Source organism: Gigantopelta aegis, chromosome 3 (assembly GCF_016097555.1).
Source record: "Gigantopelta aegis isolate Gae_Host chromosome 3, Gae_host_genome, whole genome shotgun sequence".
NCBI classification, from domain to species: Eukaryota; Metazoa; Mollusca; class Gastropoda; order Neomphalida; family Peltospiridae; genus Gigantopelta; species Gigantopelta aegis.
Window position 1 is genome coordinate 25595754 of NC_054701.1, and position 20835 is coordinate 25616588.

General features: G+C 41.3%; 1 protein-coding gene across 1 annotated transcript; it reads left to right on the plus strand.

The window, feature by feature from the left end:
* The first annotated feature begins 7637 nt into the window (after nucleotides 1-7637).
* LOC121367759 (cysteine sulfinic acid decarboxylase-like) lies at nucleotides 7638-15918 on the plus strand. The gene is made up of 4 exons (XM_041492110.1): nucleotides 7638-7834; nucleotides 12145-13061; nucleotides 13480-13890; nucleotides 14938-15918. The coding sequence occupies exons 1-4, from the start codon at nucleotides 7777-7779 to the stop codon at nucleotides 15310-15312; spliced, it is 1761 nt and encodes a 586-aa protein (XP_041348044.1). The 5' UTR covers nucleotides 7638-7776; the 3' UTR covers nucleotides 15313-15918.
* The last annotated feature ends 4917 nt before the right edge of the window (nucleotides 15919-20835 follow it).

Consider the following 20835-nt stretch of genomic DNA (forward strand, 5'->3'; position numbering starts at 1 on the left):
CAGTTTTTCCTCCCTCTCTCTCTCTCTCTCTCTCTCTTCTCTCTCTCTCTCTCTCTCTCTCTCTCTCTCTCTCTCTCTCTCTCTCTCTCTCTCTCAACCTGTCTCTTCCATTCACTTTCTCCATTATCTCTCTCTTCTCCCTCCGCCCTCTCTCTCTCTCTCTCTCTCTCTCTCTCTCTCTCAACCTTTCTCTATTCTCTCTCTCTCTCTCTCTCTCTCTCTCTCTCCTTCTCATATCTCTCTCTCTTCTCTCTCTCTCTCTCTCTCTCAACCTGTCTCTTCCATTCACTTTCTCCATTATCTCTCTCTTCTCCCTCCGCCCTCTCTCTCTCTCTCTCTCTCTCAACCTTTCATTCTCTCTCTCTCTCTCTCTCTCTCTCTCTCTCTCTCTCTCTCTCTCTCTCTCTCTCTCTCTCTCTCTCTCTCTCTCTCTCTCTCTCCCGTGTATCTCTCTATTTCTCTCATATTCATTCATTCTCTCTGATCCTTTCTCTTTCGTTCACTCTCTCTCTTTCTCTCATTCACTCTCCATTTTTTCCATACCCCAACTTTCTGCTGTCACACACTTCTACGACTGTCCAATCACTAGTCTGAGCGCTCTTACAACTCGATTCTCGTCGTATAACCCATTAGCTGTTACTCTGAGTGCACCCGTCGTAAGTGGGGAGTAGGGGGTAATTATTAACACAACCGTTGAGTTTCTGTTGGCAGCTGACACTGTGATCCTAACATTTATAAGACATAAACCAGTAAACAGCTTTATGTGCACGTAAAACCCTATGGCATGACATGACATAAACAGGCTTTGTAAATTGTGTCCATTGTGATCAGCTGTCGGTATCCGTTACAGCAATGGCGTGGTTGTGAAATCTCTGAAAGAATGTTCAGTTGACCGATGACATAAGATACGCCGTGTGTCGTGTACTGTACCTGTTGGTTAGGGTTGGGTTGGGTAGAGTAATGTACGCAAGCACTGAGGCACGTAAGCTTCCGTACTAGTCTCTTTAAGTTTAAAGTGTGTGTTTTTTGTTTGTTTGGGGTTTTTTGTTTGTTTGTTTTTGTTTGTTTTGTTTTTGTTCAACAACACCACTAGAGCACATTGATTTATTAAGCATTAGCTATTGAATTTCAAATATTTTGTAATTTTGACATATAGTCTTAGAAAGAAAACCCCATACATTTTTCCATTACTAGCAAGGGATCTTTTATATGCACCATCCCACAGACAGGGTAGCACATACCACGGCCTTTGATATACTAGTCATGGTGCACTGGCTGGAATGAGAAATACCCCAATGGGCCCTCCGACGGGGATCGATCCCAAACCGACGGCGCATCATGCGGACGTCTTACAAATTGGCCAACGCCACTTAGTATGTTTAAATTTGTTTTATAACAAAACTAAATGAGTCGGTAACCACACGATACTGGGTTAGATAGATATAACCCGAGTTATCGTTCTTGCTATATAAAAATATATTATTCCATTGTTTTAAATTTTATATTAAAACGTATATCTCATTAATCTCTGATGTAGTTAATCTTATTTCTAACAAATTATATTAAAAATGTGCGTGTCATACAGTAAACAAATGATAAAATATATAAAAATATCGTTATACATGTAGACACAATGTGGAATTCTAGAGTGCGTTTGGGTAAGAGGAATCGATTCAAACCAACGAATAAGGAAGCAGGCGCGAGTTCAGGGGGAGGGTTTCGGGAATCGAAACCATTCTCGGGATGAGGGTTAAGCAAGAAGTTGTAATACTGTGTATTTAACGGTGTGGGAAAAACAACAACAACAAAAAATCAACACGTAATAGTCGACCATACTTTCATAGGCGTGTGGGCTCCCATTTTTATTTTATTTTTAAATCAGGTTGACTTTTTGCCCAAATTTAGAGATTTTAAACAAAAATGCCCGAATCTTGATAACGACGTTTATTCTTATTTGTATTATTAGAAAACGGAGACGGGACGTAGATCAATGGTAAAGCGATCGCTTGATGCGCGGTCGGTTTGGGATCGATCCCCGTCGGTGGGCCCATTCTCGTTCCAGCTAGTGCTCACCGACTGGTATATTAAAGGCCGTGGTATGTGCTATCTTGTCTGTGGGATGGTGCATATAAAAGATCCTTTGCTACTAATGGAAAAATGTTGCGGGTTTCCTCTCTAAGACTATATGTCAAAATTACCAAATGTTTAACATTCAATAGCCGATGGTTAATCAATATCCTCTAGTGGTGTCGTGAAACAAAAAAATACTTTTTCTACAAGTAATATTCATCGTAACAAAGGCTTCTAAATAAAACACTTTTTAAAATACATTTTTCACAATGTATAATTTTTGTATACTATAAGTATACGCTGAAAATATATACATTATACATGTGTATAAACACCAATCATTACCAAATTTTTCGATCAAAGTTAGTATGTTTTATTTAACAATACCACTAGTGAACAGTGGACAACTGTACGATCCAATTAATAATTGGTTACAATTACAATCGCAAATAATAGCAAACATAATGAATATTAATCAAACAAAACTATCATTTTGAAATGTATTATTTTTAATTTACCATGTAGGACTTTGTAAGCTTATTTTAAAAAACAAAAGATAGGGGAAATGTTTTAAATGACTTATTTGGTAGCGAGTTTACCTTAGGTTTCAGTAGGTTCGGAGGAATCCTCTTCTACAAAATTCTTAAAACTAGAAATACAATTTCATGCATTTTATAAGTAAATTTTACCACGACAGATAGGTAGGTAATTAGTTGAACGTGCTCATAGACCACTAGGGTTTCGAACGCGCCCATCCCGAGTCCGACCTACGATATAATCAGGGGCCTGATTCGGGACATCACGACAGAATGAATGTCTCCATTGTTTTTACCCAAATGAATAGATTTGCTCCAGCACTGGGGAGTGGGGTGTGATTGTGGACAGCTGCCAACCCACGTCTTGTAGGCTTATGTCTGTCTGTGACACTATTTAATTAATAACTGGGGTCGATACCTTTTACGGGTATTACGAGGTTGCTGTCACCAAATGAGATATAGAATTTTGTAATTGACTATTGCTTTAACGATTCAGTTAATTGCAAGCTTGGTATTGACACGACCAAGATGATGTAACCTTTGAATTAGAGCATGTCAATTACTGTCGCTTCTAGCTAGGTGAGATGTTCTGCGGATTACAACGACGTCAACCAATCTCTACATCATCGGCTTAGGTGGTGTAGTGGTTTAGCCATCGGACGTAAATCCGGTAGGTACTGGGTTCACATCCCGGTACTGGCTCCCACCCAGAGCGACTTTAACTGTTCAATGGCAGTCCAGATAGCTGAGCCTTTTTGGTTACTAAAATTACATTTCAATCTATTTTCTTTTTTAGAATATCAGCCAGTGATGATGATAAATAAGATGTTTGCTGCTTTCGTAATGTTTGTAATAGTCGATGCCTGATTTTACTTCTCAATAATTTTGTACGTACGAAAAAATCTAAACTATGAAGTAACATTTTTAAGATAAGACTTTTGCAAATATATGTTATGAAGTAAAAGGAAAAATTACTTCTGCAAACATTAACACACGGCCGTAAACACATTAGATATACAGTTACTGGTATTCTTTAAAAAAATGTATTTCAAAGGTAATTTTAATATTTTAAAATCTCACAATGGCTGCAAACCCAGGACAGTCAATGGAGAGGTGCTAGACCACAACACTGTGCTCTCTTACTAACCAGTAACCCACTGTCCCCTACAGACAACCGAGGTGTGTGCCCAAGACAGCGTGCTTAAATCTTAATTGGATATAAAAAAGTTAAAGTATGTTTTGTTTAACTACACTAAAGCACATTGATTTATTAATCATCGGCTATTGGATGTCAAACATTTCGTAATTCTGACATATAGTCTTAGAGAGGAAACCCGATATAATTTTCCATTAGTAGTAAGGGTTCTTTTAATTTATATGTACCATCCCAAAGACAGGACTGCACATAGCATGGTCTTTGATATACCAGTCATAGTGCACTGGATTCGAACGAGAAATAACCCGATGAGCCACGAATATTTTAATATGAGCCAAGATGTGGGTTGGTCGTTTGGCTTAAACGATCCACCTATTTGTATACATACCTGGTCGTTTCCTACCCCCCCCCCCCCCCCCTTCCCCCCCCCCCCTTCACCCCCCCCCCCCCCCCCTCTCCCTCCCCAAGTAATTGGAAGTCGATCCCGGCTCGGAGGTTAAATATCGGTTAAACCTTTTCTGATGGGCTCAATTTCTTCGTTGCAGCTTCTTATGTATAATTGTTACCTTGTTTTGCAGGCTTAACAGAATAATTGTAATCTCCGCATTGACTCGGGCAAAAAACAAAAAATTCGTTAAAATACTCCGGACATGGACAGAGTAATGAGAACTTGTGGAAACAGCCCGTAGGATTCTGTTTTAAAGGGACAGTGTTGTCCGCAATATTTTTGACCCGCAGAATTCTGTTTTAAAGGGACAGTGTTGTCCGTAATGTTATTGACCCGCAGGATTCTGTTTTAAAGGAACAGTGTTGTCCGCAATATTTTTGACCCGCAGGATTCTGTTTTAAAGGAACAGTGTTGTCCGTAATGTTTTTGACCCGCAGAATCCTGTTTTAAAGGAACAGTGTTGTCCGCAATGTTTTTCATACTGCAACAGACAAAACTTTATCATTCACTGTGTACTAGCCTCGGTGGTGTAGTGGTTAAAGTTAAAAAGTTTGTTTTGTTTAACGACACCACTGGAGCATATTGATTTATTAACATCCGCTATTGGATGTAAAACATTTGGTAATTCTGACATATAGTCTCAGAGAGAAAACCCGCTACATTTGTTTTTTGTTGTAAGCAAGTGGTATTTTATATGATCCATCCCACGGACATGATAGCACATAGCACATATCACGGCTTTTGATATACCAGTCGTGGTGCACTGGTTGGAACAAAACATAATTCAATGGGTCGACCGACGGGGATCGATCCTAGACCGACCGCGCATCAGTCACTAGTCTACGTCCCTGTTAAGACAGTAGCTTAAAATTACTAAGTGCCATTTGATCCTAATATAGATGGTTCCCTGTCAGAGTTCGATGTTCACCGACAAACATTTGCACACACCCCAAACAGTGCTCCATAACTGGCCATCTAAGGTCGTGGCATGTACTGCCTTGTCTGTGGGAAAGTGCATATAAAAGATCCCTCGCTGGTTTTCGGACTGAGTGGACTGTATGGCGGTTGGAGTTTAACCCCCCACTCCTCTCTCTCTCTCTCTCTCTCTCTCTCTCTCTCTCTCTCTCTCTCTCTCTCTCTCTCTCTCTCTCTCTCACATGCTCTCTCCTTTTCTTTCCGTCCTCCCTCCTCTCTCTCTTTCTCTTTCCTTTCCGTCCTCTCTCTCCCCCCCCTCTCTCCCTCTCTCTCTATCTCTCTCTCTCACACACACACACTCTCTCTCTCTCTCACTCTCTCTCCTTTCTTTTCCTTTCCTTTCCGTCCTGCCTCTCTCTTCCTCCTCTCTCTCTCTCTCTCTCTCTCTCTTTCTCTCTCTCTCTCACACATACTCTCTCTCCTTTTCTTTTCGTTCTCCCTCTTCTCTCTCTTTCTTTCTTTCTCTCTCTCTTTCCTTTCCTTTCCGTCCTGTCTCTCCTTCTCTCTCTTTCTCTCTCCTTTCCTTTCTGTCCTCTCTCTCTTCCCCTCTCTCTTTCTCTCTCTCTATCTCTCTTTCCTTTCCGTCCTCTCTCCCTCCCTCCCCTCTCTCTCCCCTCTGTCTGTCTGTCTGTCTGTCTCTCTCTCTCTCTCTCTCTCTCCCCCAAATATCGATAGACACCAAACAGACGTAACCGGCCTCGGTGGCGTCGTGGCAGGCCATCGGTCTACAGGCTGGTAGGTACTGGGTTCGGATCCCAGTCGAGGCATGGGATTTTTAATCCAGATATCGACTCCAAACCTTGAGTGAGTGCTCCGCAAGGCTCAATGGGTAGGTGTAAACCACTTGCACCGACCAGTGATCCATAACTGGTCAACAAAGGCCATGGTTTGTGCTATCCTGCCTGTGGGAAGCGCAAATAAAAGATCCCTTGCTGCCTGTCGTAAAAGAGTAGCCTATGTGGCGACAGCGGGTTTCCTCTAAAAAAAATCTGTGTGGTCCTTAACCATATGTCTGACGCCATATAACTGTAAATAAAATGTGTTGAGTGCGTCGTTAAATAAAAAAAACACTTCTTCCAAACAGACGTAGTTTAAAATGTGCTGAGGTATCGTTAAGCGAATGTCCCGTTCTTTTTCTTACGTCAAAAGGCGTGGGAGGGATGGGGGGGGGGGGGGGGACGAGAAGTCGATGCATCCGGATGTTCACAAAGGAGGCCATAGTTCTTCGCGGTTGTCAAAACAAGACCTATCCTAATCGTCTAAAAACCTTCAACTTACAGTTCAGAAATGGGTCGCGGTTCGCAGTCCTGTACAGGTGGACACACCTGTAGTTTCGTTACTAAGAGACGGACATTAATATATAGGAGTGTTCGTGTTAACGTCTGATGTTACCTTGTCTCAGACTAATACGTATGAACATCGCCATAACATTAAAAAGTAAAAATCTTAAAACATAAATAATATACTGTGATGGATGCAACATTTGTTTGTTAGTTATTTATTGTTGTTGTTTGTTTGGGGCTGGGAGGTGGGGGTACAGCTTATACAAACAATATTTTTAAATTTTGTTTAACGACACCTCATTAATTAATAATCGGCTTCTGGGTATCAAACATTTGATAATTCTGACATGGATAAAACCCGCAACATTTTTCCATTAGCAGACAGGGATCTTTTTAAAATAAACTTTCCCAAAGCCAAAGCAGCACATACCACGGCCTTTAATATACCAGTAGTGGGGCATTGGCTGGGGCCGGGGGATGGGAGGAAGCTCGACCCTCGTAAAGTCGCCAATAAAAGAATATACACATATATATATATATATATCAAATTAAACTCCTCTTTAGGCGTCACTTTCACTTTTCAAGTAAAATTAAAAGGTTAGGGTTTTTTTTTAATAATATTTTTTTTTTTTAAATTGGGGGGGGGGGCGGGGGTAATTTATACGACAATATTGAAGGGATAAAAAAAAGATATTCTGATATGCTGAATTAATTTTTTTTTTTTTTTTTTTAATTTACTCTTCTTTTTTTTTGCGGGGGGGGGGGTGGATATTAACATACTCGGGTATACGGTAAAGACAAACATAATAATAGTTACTGTTACATATTGGTATTATTTTAATTTGCAAGCTGTCTGAAAGCATTTAAAATATTTTAACTAGGCTGTGTTTGTTTTGTAAATACCTTGGTAAAATTGTTTAAAAAAGAATCAACATTTCGATAATTGACCGCCCTGGGCAAACAACACAAATAACCCCGTGACACTTGGAGCGGCTTAGTGTCGTAATGAATGCCGGGAATTGGTACACAAATCAAGCTTTCTGTGTTTTCCGTGAGCTATTACGAAATTCTGTAGACTTGCCTGACGTCCTTCACCTTCATGGAAAATTTCCAGGAAACACTCAATGTGGAAATTTACGTATTTCCTACATGGAAATTTTGTTCTCATAGAATTATCGGGATCCGTGAGAGGATGAATAAAATAGAAAGAATCGGTAAATCTGCCTCATTTCTATCGATGGACAGAAAGAGTAACAAGATTGAAGATTACACGCCTCAAGTTTGTTTAGTGGACGCCGATTATCAAGGATGGAAACAGAATCATGCATTAAGGTTGAATCAACCGGCCAAAATATCGACATTATCGGTAAGTCATTTAATTTTCATATATTTCAGTTGTTTTTTTGTTTTTTAAATGTATATTTCATTCTTTTTATTTTTTATAATTCTTTCTTTAAAAAAAAATCTCTTCTCTTTTTTCTTATTTCCTTTAATTTTTATGTTCTAAAGACTAGGGTAGTCTGTAAATTTGTTTCATTGTAACCATTTACGTTTTGAAAAAAAAATGTTTTAATATTGTACTATTCAATCTCTGTTGCTGTGCGTGTGATATTTGTGACATGAGTATTGTGACAAATGATATAATACTACATGATACAAACATATTATTCGATCAGTTATTTCATCTTTTTTTTCTTTTCCTTTTTTAAAATTATTTTTATGGTAGGCTTACCCCACGTGTTTTTATTTGACAAAAAAAGTCTCGTTACATATCTTTATTTTAAACAGTATATTCCTGTGGTGTAGTTTATCAGTGGTGTAGTTTATTAGTTGTGTCCTTCGGTTAGACGTAAAAAGAATTGCATGTAAATGAGAGATACGGTAATCAAAATTAAATATTAGATAAAACGTATATCGATACAGACACAAGCCGTATCTAAACATCTAATATAACGAAACATCAAGCTTGTGAAATGGAACTTAACAATCGTTTTAGTTTATGGTCATTAAAGTAAAATGTGTAGATTTGTGTGCTTGCTTGATTTTTGCCCAATTTTAAAAAATATATTTCAGTGTTCTGTTCTTCTAAAATAAAGTACCGGTGTTCTAGCAGCGAATCCATCTGGATATTTTACTCCCACAGAAAAAGAAATCCAGTAAAATCGATAAATCCTTTGTTAAATGGTCGACAAGACGCGCACTGACAAATCAGCTGTTTTTACCTCGAGCCGGCTTGTGCGTCAGAGCGTTATATTTAGCGACTGGGGATTGGGCAAAAGTACCGCTTCTAGGTTAGCTTGAACTCGCCGAACCTGTGGTCATCTGCTAACGTCATTGGTATTTGGTGAATGCGACCTAGCCTGTGTGCTGGGCCGAGCGCGTCTTTAATTCTTATGAAACAAACAATAAAGTTAACGATTAGATACTGTTCCACGGACGTGGTATATATAAGCTTTTAGTATTACACGGGTTAGATATGAAGGTGAATTCATGGGGGTTATTCATTATGGCGTAAGCCGTCGTTGATTGATGGGTGCGTGGGTTCACGTAACTGTGCTTTGTCGCTCGCGGCAACCGCGGCAGTTTTACCGAGGAATTCGATTGATACAGCTTGCAATGAAATAGTTACATTCTATTACGCATTACCTGGACTACGTTCTGCATGGGATGATTCTATGTCTGACCAACGGGGGTGGGGGGAGGTTAATATACCATATTAGACAGGCCCGTACGCAGGGGGGGGGGGGGGGGGGTGCGACGGGTCTGTGCGCACCCCCCCCCCAAATTACTAAAGGTCCACTTTTCTCTATTAAATTTAAATAATGTTAGTAATCGTTGTTGTTTTGAGAGGTTATTTGTATGTCGATTGGTCCCATCATGAGCAATTCGCACCCACCCATTAAAAATCCTGCGTACGGGCCTGTTAGAACAATTTGCTAATTTATCTTCTAGTGACGCAGGCGTAGCTGGGTGGGGGAACAAAGGGTCTTCTCGTCTTTTCCCCCCTGTACTACCTGTTATATTTGTATGTCTCCCCATAACACAGTACACTGGTGGGTGTTCCCTCCCCCAGTATAAAATCCTGGGTACGCCAATGTCTGATGGCCTCAAATAAAAGGAGCGGGACGTAACCCAGTGGTAAAACACTCGCTCGATACGTGGTCAGTCTGGGATCGATCCCCGTCGGTGGGCCCATTGAGCCATTTCTCGCTCGAATCGTGCACCACGACTGGTACATCAAAGGCCGTGGTATGTATTATTCTGTAGGTGGGATGATGCATATAAAAAGATCGCTTGCTGCTAATCGAAAAGAGTAGCCCATGAAGTGGCGACAGCGGGTTTCCTCTCAATATCTGTGTGGTCCTTAACCATATGTCCGACGCCATATAACCGTAAATAAAATGTGTTGAGTGCGTCGTTAAATAAAACATTTCCTTCCTTCAAATAAAAGAAAATAACAATTTTTGAATGACAATTTTGAAAAGCATACGGGATGATTATGCACAGCCAGATGGGAGACACATACCTGCCTCAACATTATTTATTATTATTTCAACTTTATTTTCGTGCTTATATCCAATTAAGGTTCAAGCAGGCTGTCCTGGGCACACACCACAGCTGTCTGGGCTGTCTGGGCTGTCTGTCCAGGACAGTGGGTTAGTGGTTAGTGTGAGAGAAGACGATGCAGTGGTCTTGCACCTACCCATTGAGTCGTTAAAACTCGCTTTGGGTGGGAGCCGGTACCGGGCTGCGAATCCTGTACCTACCAGCCTCATGTCAAGGATAACCAGTCACGACTGGAAGGAAATTTGTTATATATACAAAATAATATGAAAGAAAACCGGAGTAGAAGAAAAGAATAAATCTTTGTTTATAAAGTAGGAGATTTTCCATATCTAATTAAAATTAGCTCCACTATTACATGTGGATCTAACACCAGCCAGTTGGAGCTCATGTCCACCAATCAAAAACTTACTTGCAGAATCCTGCCAGTAATTTAAAAATAATTTGAAAACATTCCGAATTATCCTGAGGGTATACGACATGTTTCGTGTGAATTACGAATGCCTTAAAACATGTTTTATTTTATAAACTAAATAATTTGTAATGTAAAACTGAAGACTGATAACCCGTGTACGTATTGGTATGGTTCGCTGTACTGCGGCCACTAAAATAGACTCGCCCGATATTTTTAGAATTTGTATGCCCCCAAATAACGTTATAAAAGGCGAAGTGTGATTGGTCAATATTTAAATTATTATTTACAGACGAAATGTTACCTGGACATTGGGGACTACGCAGTGTTGTTAGTTTTAAATCACTGGCAGGATTCTGCAAGTAAGGTTTTGATTGGTGGACATGAGCTCCAACTGGCTGGTGTTAGATCCACATGTAATAGTGGAGCTAATTTTAATTAGATTGGAGATTTTCGTCCATAAGTGCCGATGGGTACAGAAATCCCCCTCCCCCGAATCCTGCGGGCCTGTTTATCGTTTTTAAAACTTTTTTTTTAGTGGCACGAGTCTTGGGGACATACTCAGAATGTTGTGAAGGGTGGGACAGAAGAAAAAATCCCGAGCTCCCTTGAACAATAGCTGACTAGAACATTGTCTGGCCCAAAATATGTGGTTGGTATGGTGCAATTAGCCGCTAAATGGGTGGGGGTGTATGGCTCAACCCCCACCCCCAAAAATATCCGTTCCTGGAAGTGAATAACTCGGTTTTTATGTTGCTTGCGTCATAGGTTTTAAAGGGGCGGGACGTAGCCCAGTGGTAAAACGCTCGCCTGGTGTGCGATCGGTCTAGGATCGATCCCCGTCGGTGGACCCATTGGGCTATTTCTCGTTCCAGCCAGTGCACCACGACTGGTATATCAAATACCGTGGTGTGTGCTATCCTGTTTGTGTGATGGTGCACATAAAAGATCCCTTGTTACTACTGGAAAAATGTAGCGGGTTTCCTCTCTATGACTGTCAAAATGGCCATATGTTTGGCATCCAATAGCCGATGATTAATAAATCAATGTGCTCTAGTGGTGTCGTTAATTTTTTTTTTTTTAATTATAGGTTTTAAAAACTTATGGTGAGCGCAATGTGATGAATGCGATCACCCTGTCAGTCAAATAACAGAAACAACTCGAGCTATGTTGCACTCTCCACTTACAGGATCCAAAATAACATAAGTTACAATATCGATGATCCCTATTGATCCTATCACTTCAGTAAACTGGTGGGCGCCTTTTTACAATTAGTAGCCCAGGGGTAAAGTGCTAGGATCGATCCCCGTCGGTATTTCTCGTTCTAGCCAGTACACCACGACTGGTATATCAAAGGCCGTGTTATGATAATGTGCTATCCTGTTCCTGGGATGGTGCATATTAAACATCCCTCGCTACTAATGGAAACAAAATGTAGCAGGTTTCTTCTCCGACTAAAAACTACCAAATGGTTGACGTTCAGTAGCCGATGATTGATTGTTGAATGTACTCTAGTGGTATCGTTAAACAAAACAAACATTAACCTTTTTTTACAATTACTCTATGCTATAGGAAGGTGTTTGTTGCCTGTAAACTCGTCGGTCTTATATGTCCTTTTTACGTTAAAATCCTCATGTTTTGGTAGGCCTACGTTTCGTTTGTAGATGATTTTAAAAAAATATTCTTTTAACCATTTGCAGAATCAGAAGATGCAGCCCAGCGTCTACACTTGAAGATGAAGAACTTCCTACTCAAAAGGGAGGTAACCCGATCGAACGAGGACCTGAGCGATGTCCCCGACGACGAGAGCGAGGGTTCGGAGGACAGCGGTCTGCAGGAACCATCGTCAAGTGCCGCTTCGGACGAGGACACGCCAGACGAACTGGACTTGAGCGACTGCATCGGTGTCGCACGGCCTGCTCGAGTGAAGGGGTCCGCCAATTACCGGACTTTTCCCAACAACCACAACAAGTTCCTTGAAGACACTTTCAAGCTGATAATGAAGGACGTCGTGGCTAAGGTCGGAGACAGGACGAAGAAGGTCAACGAATGGGTCGCTCCAGAGGAGCTGGCCGACCTGTTGGACCTGGAACCCACCGCCAAGGGCGAGAGTCATGAGCAGCTTCTGCATCGGCTGAAAGACGTCATCAAGTTCAGCGTCAAGACCGGGCACCCGCGGTTCGTCAACCAGCTCTTCTCCAGCCTGGACCCTTACGGCCTGGCAGGCCAGCTGGTGACGGACGCACTCAACACCAGTCAGTACACCTACGAGGTGGCGCCGGTCTTCACGGTCATGGAAGAGGCTCTTCTGAACAAGATGCGAGAATACGTTGGTTTCAACACCGGGGATGGAATCTTTGCGCCTGGCGGATCCATCGCCAACATCATGGCCATCAGCTGCGCCAGACACAAGGCCTTCCCAGAGGTGAAGAAGAAGGGACTCTTTGGCATCCCTGAACTGGTCGTGTACACGTCCGAGCTGTCTCATTACTCCATTAAGAAAGCTGGCTGTCTGATGGGGCTGGGAGAAGACAACGTGAGATGCGTCAAGACTGACGAGGTGGGGAAGATGATTCCTGCAGACCTGGAGAGGCAGATCATCGAAACGAAAGAACGGGTAGGTTTAGATTGTTGGTTATTAAACCTACTGAATGCCATGTGTGTAAATCGGAGTTTTTATTGGGGATGTTTGTGTTGTAGTTGCATGGAACAGAACCCCAGGTTATGTGGGGTGGGGGTGGTAAATTTCCCTGATTTTTTCAGATCCTATATTTGTTTAAAGGGTATTGGTAGGTTGAAGACCAGCCCAGATTCCCCACCCCCTCCAGTAACGTTTGGCATTTATTCTGAATGGCTTAATCTTGCCTTATAAATAGTTGGCTCTATTGGCTATCATGCAGTGAAGTATTCTTCAGTAAATTAAAAATAAGTATTAATGTATAAATTTTATTTTTTGCATTGCAAAATTAATAATAAAGAGGATTTTTAACATACGTATTCTGTTTTAAATTTTATTTCATTTTATTATTTTCCAGGGAGCAAGACCATTTGTCGTCGTGGCAACTGAAGGAACGACGGTGTATGGCGCATTCGACCCCATTAACGCCCTGGCCGACATCTGTGCTAAGTACGGCTTGTGGCTGCATGTTGACAGTGCTTGGGGAGGCGGGGTCCTAATGTCCAAGAAACACAGACATCTGATGGCGGGCGTCGAGCGGGCGGACTCTGTGACCTGGAACCCCCATAAACTCCTGGGCGTTCCCCAGCAGTGCTCCGTGATCCTCTGCCGCCATGACGGTCTGCTGAAAGACGTGCACAGGGCGGAGGCCAAGTACCTGTTCCAGAAGGACAAGTTCTACGACATATCATACGACACTGGCGACAAGACGTTTCAGTGTGGAAGGAAGGTGGATGTCCTCAAGTTCTGGCTCATGTGGAAAGCAAAGGTGGGTCGATGTCATTGGTTTTGAATAATCGCAATTGACTATTTCCGTAATGATGTTACTGGCCTCGGTGGCGCAGCGGTTAAGCCATCGGACTGGTAGGTACAGGGTTCGCAGCCCGGTACCGGCTCCAGCCCAGAGCGAGTTCTTAAGGGTTCAGTGGGTAGGTGTAAGGCCATTACACCCTCTCTCTCTCACAAACCACTAACCAACTAACAACTAACCTACTGTCCCAGCAGACCGCCCAGGTAGCTGAGGTGTGTGCCCAGGACAGCGTATTTGAACCTTAATTGGATATAAGCACGAAAACAAGGAAACAAAGTAATGATGTTGACCTGATTTTAGTGGTGCAGTTGATGTTGCATAATCAAACAAAAAAGTTTCTTTTGTTTAACAACACCACTAGAGCACATTGATGAATTAAACATCGGCTACTGGATGTCAAGCATTTGGTAATTCTGACTCATAGTTAACAGAGGAAACCTGCTACATTTTCCTAATGCAGCATCTTTTATAAGCACTTTCCCATAGACAGGAAAGCACGTACCACGGCCTTTGTCCAGTTGTGAATATTGCTTAATAAGCGCTTGTCTATAAAGAAACCTTTACCTGGTTATAAAAAAACCGTTACCTGGTTTTAGTTAACTGTATATAAAGGACACCTTGTATAACCAACCGTATTGTATAATGCATCTGACGTTTAAAATCTGTCCTTTTGTTGGCTAAACCAATTTTGATTTACAGTTCTTAGTTAAACTGCATATGTATGGATTTATTAATAATTGAAATATTATAACTTTAAATTATTGAATAGTGTTTTTTATGAATGTTTATTATTGCCGCTATTGAAATTTCACTATTGAATTATTATTTTTCTTGAGTGTTACTGAATGTTGCTTACAATAGGTTATGAGAAAATTAATTTGGGTTATAGTGGGGGGGGGGGGGGGGGGGGGTTAAAAATATCCGATTTTGTTTTCTCGGCGATACAGTTGTCAATAAATAAGTAGATATGTATTTACAAGTGGCTTTGTCTTTTAATTTTTCCAGGGTAGTGAAGGTTTCGAGCATCACGTTGACCATCTTCTGGACAACACGAAATACTTCGTGGACATGCTGAAACAGCGCGAAGGCTTTCAACTGGTCGTTCAGGATCCCGAACTTACGAACGTCTGCTTCTGGTACATCCCACCATCCCTCCAAAACATGGCGGAAGGTCCCGAGTTCTGGGCCAAGCTGCACAAAGTTGCTCCAATCATCAAAGAGCGAATGATCAAAGCGGGCTCCATGATGATCACGTATCAGCCACAGAAAGACTTGGTAAATTTCTTCAGATTGGTGCTGCAGAACTCCGCCACAGACTTCGAAGACATGGAGTTCTTCGTTAGAGAGATTGAGAGACTTGGTGAAGATATTGTGATATAAATACAACGTGCAATAGTCAAAGACGGTGTCGTCCTTTACATTACAATCTGTGTCGACCTATGAAGCTTAAATGTTTACAGAAATCTCACTCACATTTGATGAATAATATGCGTATACAGTACGCCTAATCCTATGGTATTGGGCATCGTGTTGCAAAGTCGACCGACCATCCATAGGCCAGTTGACAAACTTAAAATCGTCCTCCCAAAAAAAAAACGTAAAATATATACAAAACGTTTATTACCCAAATAACACTAGTCGACGATTACCCAAATCACACTAGTCAAAAGATTACCCAAATCACACTAGTCAAAAGATTACCCAAATCACACTAGTCAAAAGGATTACCAAAATCACACTAGTCAAAAGGATTACCCAAATCTCGCTAGTTAAAGCCAGCAGGTATAATTGTAAAAATCTACTGGGTACAAATGGGCAAACTCCGTCACGTACAGTGTTATTTAAGTCACTTGTACAGGTGAACAGTTTGAACTATGAACAACGAGCTTTATTTTGCAGTGCAGGCACTGTCATGTATTAACATTTTGGTCGTTTTCTTGGCAGAACATATTTATTTACCACACTTAATAAATATTTTACAACATATTTTTCTTTGTTGTGTTGTAGCTATATATACCAGTATGCATGATGTTTAATTGGTACCTTGTATGAAATTAGACGCAGTGAAATGGGCTTTCCCTTCAAATCTGAACAATAAAACAGTAAAGCATGATCAGGGCCGTATCTCTGCAGAATGCAGAGTCGAACGGACATTTGTCAAAATGGTGGTTGATTCTATGTACCTCTATTGCATCGCTACAAAGAGTGCAGTCGCTCCCAGACTAGTTTACTAAATCAAAACTGGCACAGGCACAGGGTAGCTCATTAGAATAGGTACAGCTGTGATGGCATGCTCTCGTGAATCACTGTCGTAGCAATAATCGGGTGTTAGCAAAAGTTGCGTATATCCTGCCCCACTGGACATTTCATAACAAGTGGACACGACCAGTTCGTTGGCAAATTATGTAACACCAGCTGTCGCAAACGTAGACATTGTCAAACAGCTTGGCATTAAAATGCAAGATTAATACAAATCCGGCTTAGCCAGGATTATATATTCGGAGGAGTGGGGGGATGGGTGGGCGTGGGGGATACCCATACAAGAGTTGTGGCTCACAGGTAAATGTGAAAGATGGTGGGAGAAAAAGGCCTGATCGGGTAGCATACCCCCATTCCAACCACAATACGGCATAAAGTAGTATTGTGCGCCCAGTATCCACTCCATATCGTACTCGTTTTTCCAGACATACAAAAATGCTGGCCCTTTATAAGGAAGCCATTTTTGAAAGTTTTGGCTACAATAGGAATGTTGCATTCAAGATTGTAATTCAGCTGATTGGGTTTTCCTCGTTCTAACTAGTTGATAACAAATATTTGACTTATTAGTCACTAATGCACACATTATGGGAAGAAACCCGAGAACACGTACATAAGCGTACGAGGTTTAGGGGAGGCATCTGTTCCCCTGGTGCTGGAGCAAATTCTCAAATTCGGGCAAAAACGATAGAGCTGTTTGGGCATAATGTGCTAACCTGGGATATAATTACCATGCATTTCCTTTATTTTACCCGCAGAATTATTCATGTGAAAATGTGAAGTGATTCGTTTGCAACTTTATACAGCTATTTGGCAGTAATGCCAATATGAAAAAACACCCACACGATATTATCCAGATTCGGGCATTTTCGTTTAATTTGGGCGAAAATCAGCCTGTTCCCTACACAATTGAGAACCCGTGCGCCCATGAGCACCTACGTATTTAACCGGAATATTATTGAAAGGGGGTAGGGTGCTGTCGGGTTTCTCCTGTAGTGTGTGTATTAGTGATTAATGTGTCAAATACTTGTTATCGGCGAATTGGAAAATGATTGATGTAACGGTATTTAACGTCAAACAGGATTGTTGTATTAGAGCGGGAATGTTTAGTTGGCACAGATTGCGCAGTTTTGATATACAGTTTTCTCTGGCCGTAATGAGAGCGTCATAACTACGTCCGTCTTGCTCTCTTACGGTCAGAGTAGGCCTACTCGGGCTACCCCTCCCCCAAATAAATAAAAATGCCGTATTACTGTTCTCCAACACACACGCACACACACACACACACACACACACACACACAATAAGCATACGAGACGGGGGGGGGGGGGGGGGGGGTTCAAAATGTGATAACCTGAAACCTTTTTACCATTTATTTCCATCATTCTACCGCAAAATCAGTTGTAATCCATGTAAAGATGCGTAGCGATTCGTTTGCAATCCTATATAGCTGTTTGGTAGTAATGCTAATGTGAATAAATGTTGTTATTCAAATTCAGGCATTTTTGTTTAATCCGGCCAAAAACCTGTCTGGCCCTACAAAAAGTCCGTACGCCTATGCCCCCTCCGTTCCCCCCCCCCCCCCCCCCCCCCCCCCCCCCTTCACCAAACCCAGTGGTCCATTATCGCAGGCCTAGTACGTTTCTAACGACTACTGGAGATATACTACCATTTGATTTCGTACCAAGAGTGTGCCACTTGTAAAGTATTTGAAATTTTACTCAAAACATAAATATAATATGAAAAGAAGGAAATGGTTTATTTAACGACGCACTCAACACATTTTATTTACGGTTATATGGCGTTATACATATGGTTAAGGACCACACAGATATTGAGAGAGGAAACCCGCTGTCGTCACTTCGTGAGCTACTCTTTTCGATTAGCAGCAAGGGATCTTTTATATGCACCATCCCACAGACAGGGTAGTACATACAACGGCGTTTGATAACCAGTCGTGGTGCACTGGCTGTAGCGAGAAATAGCCCAATGGGCCCAGTAACGGGGATTGATCCCAAACCGACCGCACATCAAGCGAGCACTTTACCACTGGGCTACTTCTCGCGCCCTAAATATGATATGAAATCGAAGCCATGATATTGTCCTACTCACGGAAAAAAGGTTTCTGCGAATATATTGCCATATTATTGTGTGTGTGTGTGTGTGTGTGTGTGTGTGTGTGTGTGTGTGTGTGTAAGTGACAGAGTTTTTAAACGCTATGACGTATTTTACCCTATTAAAGACGTTTTTGATATTGTAAATTAGAAGTACATACATTTTATTATTTAGAATTTTCCTATTCCTGAAGTGGTTCTGGTCATCCAGGTTTTTGCAATACCCCAAAATGCATTTCTCATAATTCTAACAACAAAAAACAACTTTCGTATGAGACAAAAGTTAGTTTTCTTCAACAACACCACTAGAGCACATTGTTTTATTAATCATCGGCTATAGGATGTCAGACATTTGGTAATTTTGACATGTAGTCTCGAAGAGAAAACCCGCTACATTTTTCCAGTAGTAGCAAGGGATCTTTTATAAGCACCATCCCACAGGTAGGATAGCACATACCACGGTCGATGATATACCAGTCGTAGTGCACTGGCTGGAACGACGTTCGTGTGAGAAGGGTTTTTTAAAATTATTATTTATTATATATATATATATATGCTATCAATACGCGCATTTATATCTCGGTTACGTCTTGATGGAAACATTACTTGACGAGGAAGTAGCACGTGCATCAATCACGTTTTGAAGTGGCAGTAAATGTTTAATGCGACATTTCCGCCGTCAGTATTGCGGTTATCAAGGCCGTACCATTGGCAAATTCAGGAGGGGGCGAAGGGAGATCACAGGGTACCGTTTGAACTGGGGTTTTTTTTAAATGACTTTATGGTTTTGGGACTGGTGTATTTTTAATTCATCATGAACAATATACAGCAAAACATAGATTGCTTTGAAAATGCATATCTAGGCATCTTTTTTTTTTTGGGGGGGGGAGGGGGGGGAGCCTACTCCCAACCTCACTACTTGCTTACTTTGGGAATGCATGAATGAATGAATGAATGAGTAAATGAATGAATGAATGTGTGAGTGAATGCGTGAATGAATTAATGAATGCATGAATGCATGAATGAATGAATGAATGAATGAATGTTTAACGACAGCCAAGTACAAAAATAGAGATCGGCTATTTAGTCCAGGAGCTGACACCAGGGACCGGCCTCGGTGGCGTCGTGGTAGGCCATCGGTCTACAGACTGGTAGGTACTGGGTTCGGATCCCAGTCGAGGCATGGGATTTTTAATCCAGATACCGATTCCAAACCCTGAGTGAGTGCTCCGCAAAGCTCAATGGGTAGGTGTAAACCACTTGCACCGACCAGTGATCCATAACTGGTTCAACAAAGGCCATGGTTTGTGCTATCCTGCCTGTGGGAAGCGCAAATAAAAGATCCCTTGCTGCTAATCGGAAGAGTAGACCATGTAGTGGCGACAGCGGGTTTCCTCTCAAAATCTGTGTGGTCCTTAACCATATGTCTGACGCCATATAACCGTAAATAAAATGTGTTGAGTGCGTCGTTAAATAAAACATTTCTTTCTGACACCAGGTTAAAAATATTGTCGTAGCACCCCAATTACTAGTATTCAGAAAGTTTGGTAGTTGGTCTAATTTTAGCATGGTCCTAGGAATATTTTAGGACTGGTAGTACTTCCAAACTGTGGTATCACTAATTAGCTACAGCGATAAAATAGTGCGGCAACAGAGTACAAAACCTTGCAATTTAGTACCCAAACGTTTTTTTTTTTTTTTTTTTTTTTTTTCAGTTTTGAAGTATATTACTGTGTTTTATGTGGATTGGGATTCATTTTGAACTACCTATCTTAATCACGTTGCACCACCATTTAACTCCAAGGTGGCTGCCAATATGGCTTCCAGACTGTGAATATTGGATTTGTTGTCATCCTACATGAACTAGATCAAAACTATTGATGTAAGTGTCTTTTTATGGGTTATGCAATTCATGTATGAACGTCTAACTAACTGCAATATATATTGCTTGATCATTAAAATCCAAGATGGCCACCAAAATGGCCACTAAAAGAAAAATTCTTATTTCAACTATGGGGTTTTAAGGTGTCAGGAATTCAATCAACACATCCACTTGTTAATGCAGACATATTTTGTCATTGTTTGAATCCAAGATACCACAAAGTCTGTAAAAACCTAAGCCTAATCCATCTCTTACACAAATTGGCTACTGTGCTATGATTCCAGGATCTCCATTCATTCATTTCAACTTATGTTCGTGCTTATATCCAATTAAGGTTCAAGCACGCTGTCCTAGGCACACACCTCAGCGATCTGGGCTGTCTGTCCGGCACAGTAGGTTAGTTGTTAGTTGGTCAGTGGTTAGTGAGAGAGAAGAGGGTGTAGTGGCCTTACACCTACCCATTGAGCCCTTAAAGTGCTGTGCCAGACCATACACTAAAATTTCAAATTCCATAATTAAATGCTTTCTTAATTCATTTCAATAATATTTTACACCGATAGGTAAAATCAATAATTACGAAAATGCCCCCTAAAAGTATTAAAACATCACTCCCGTAGAACACTGCCGGAAACGACCGAGTAAAATTCTCGG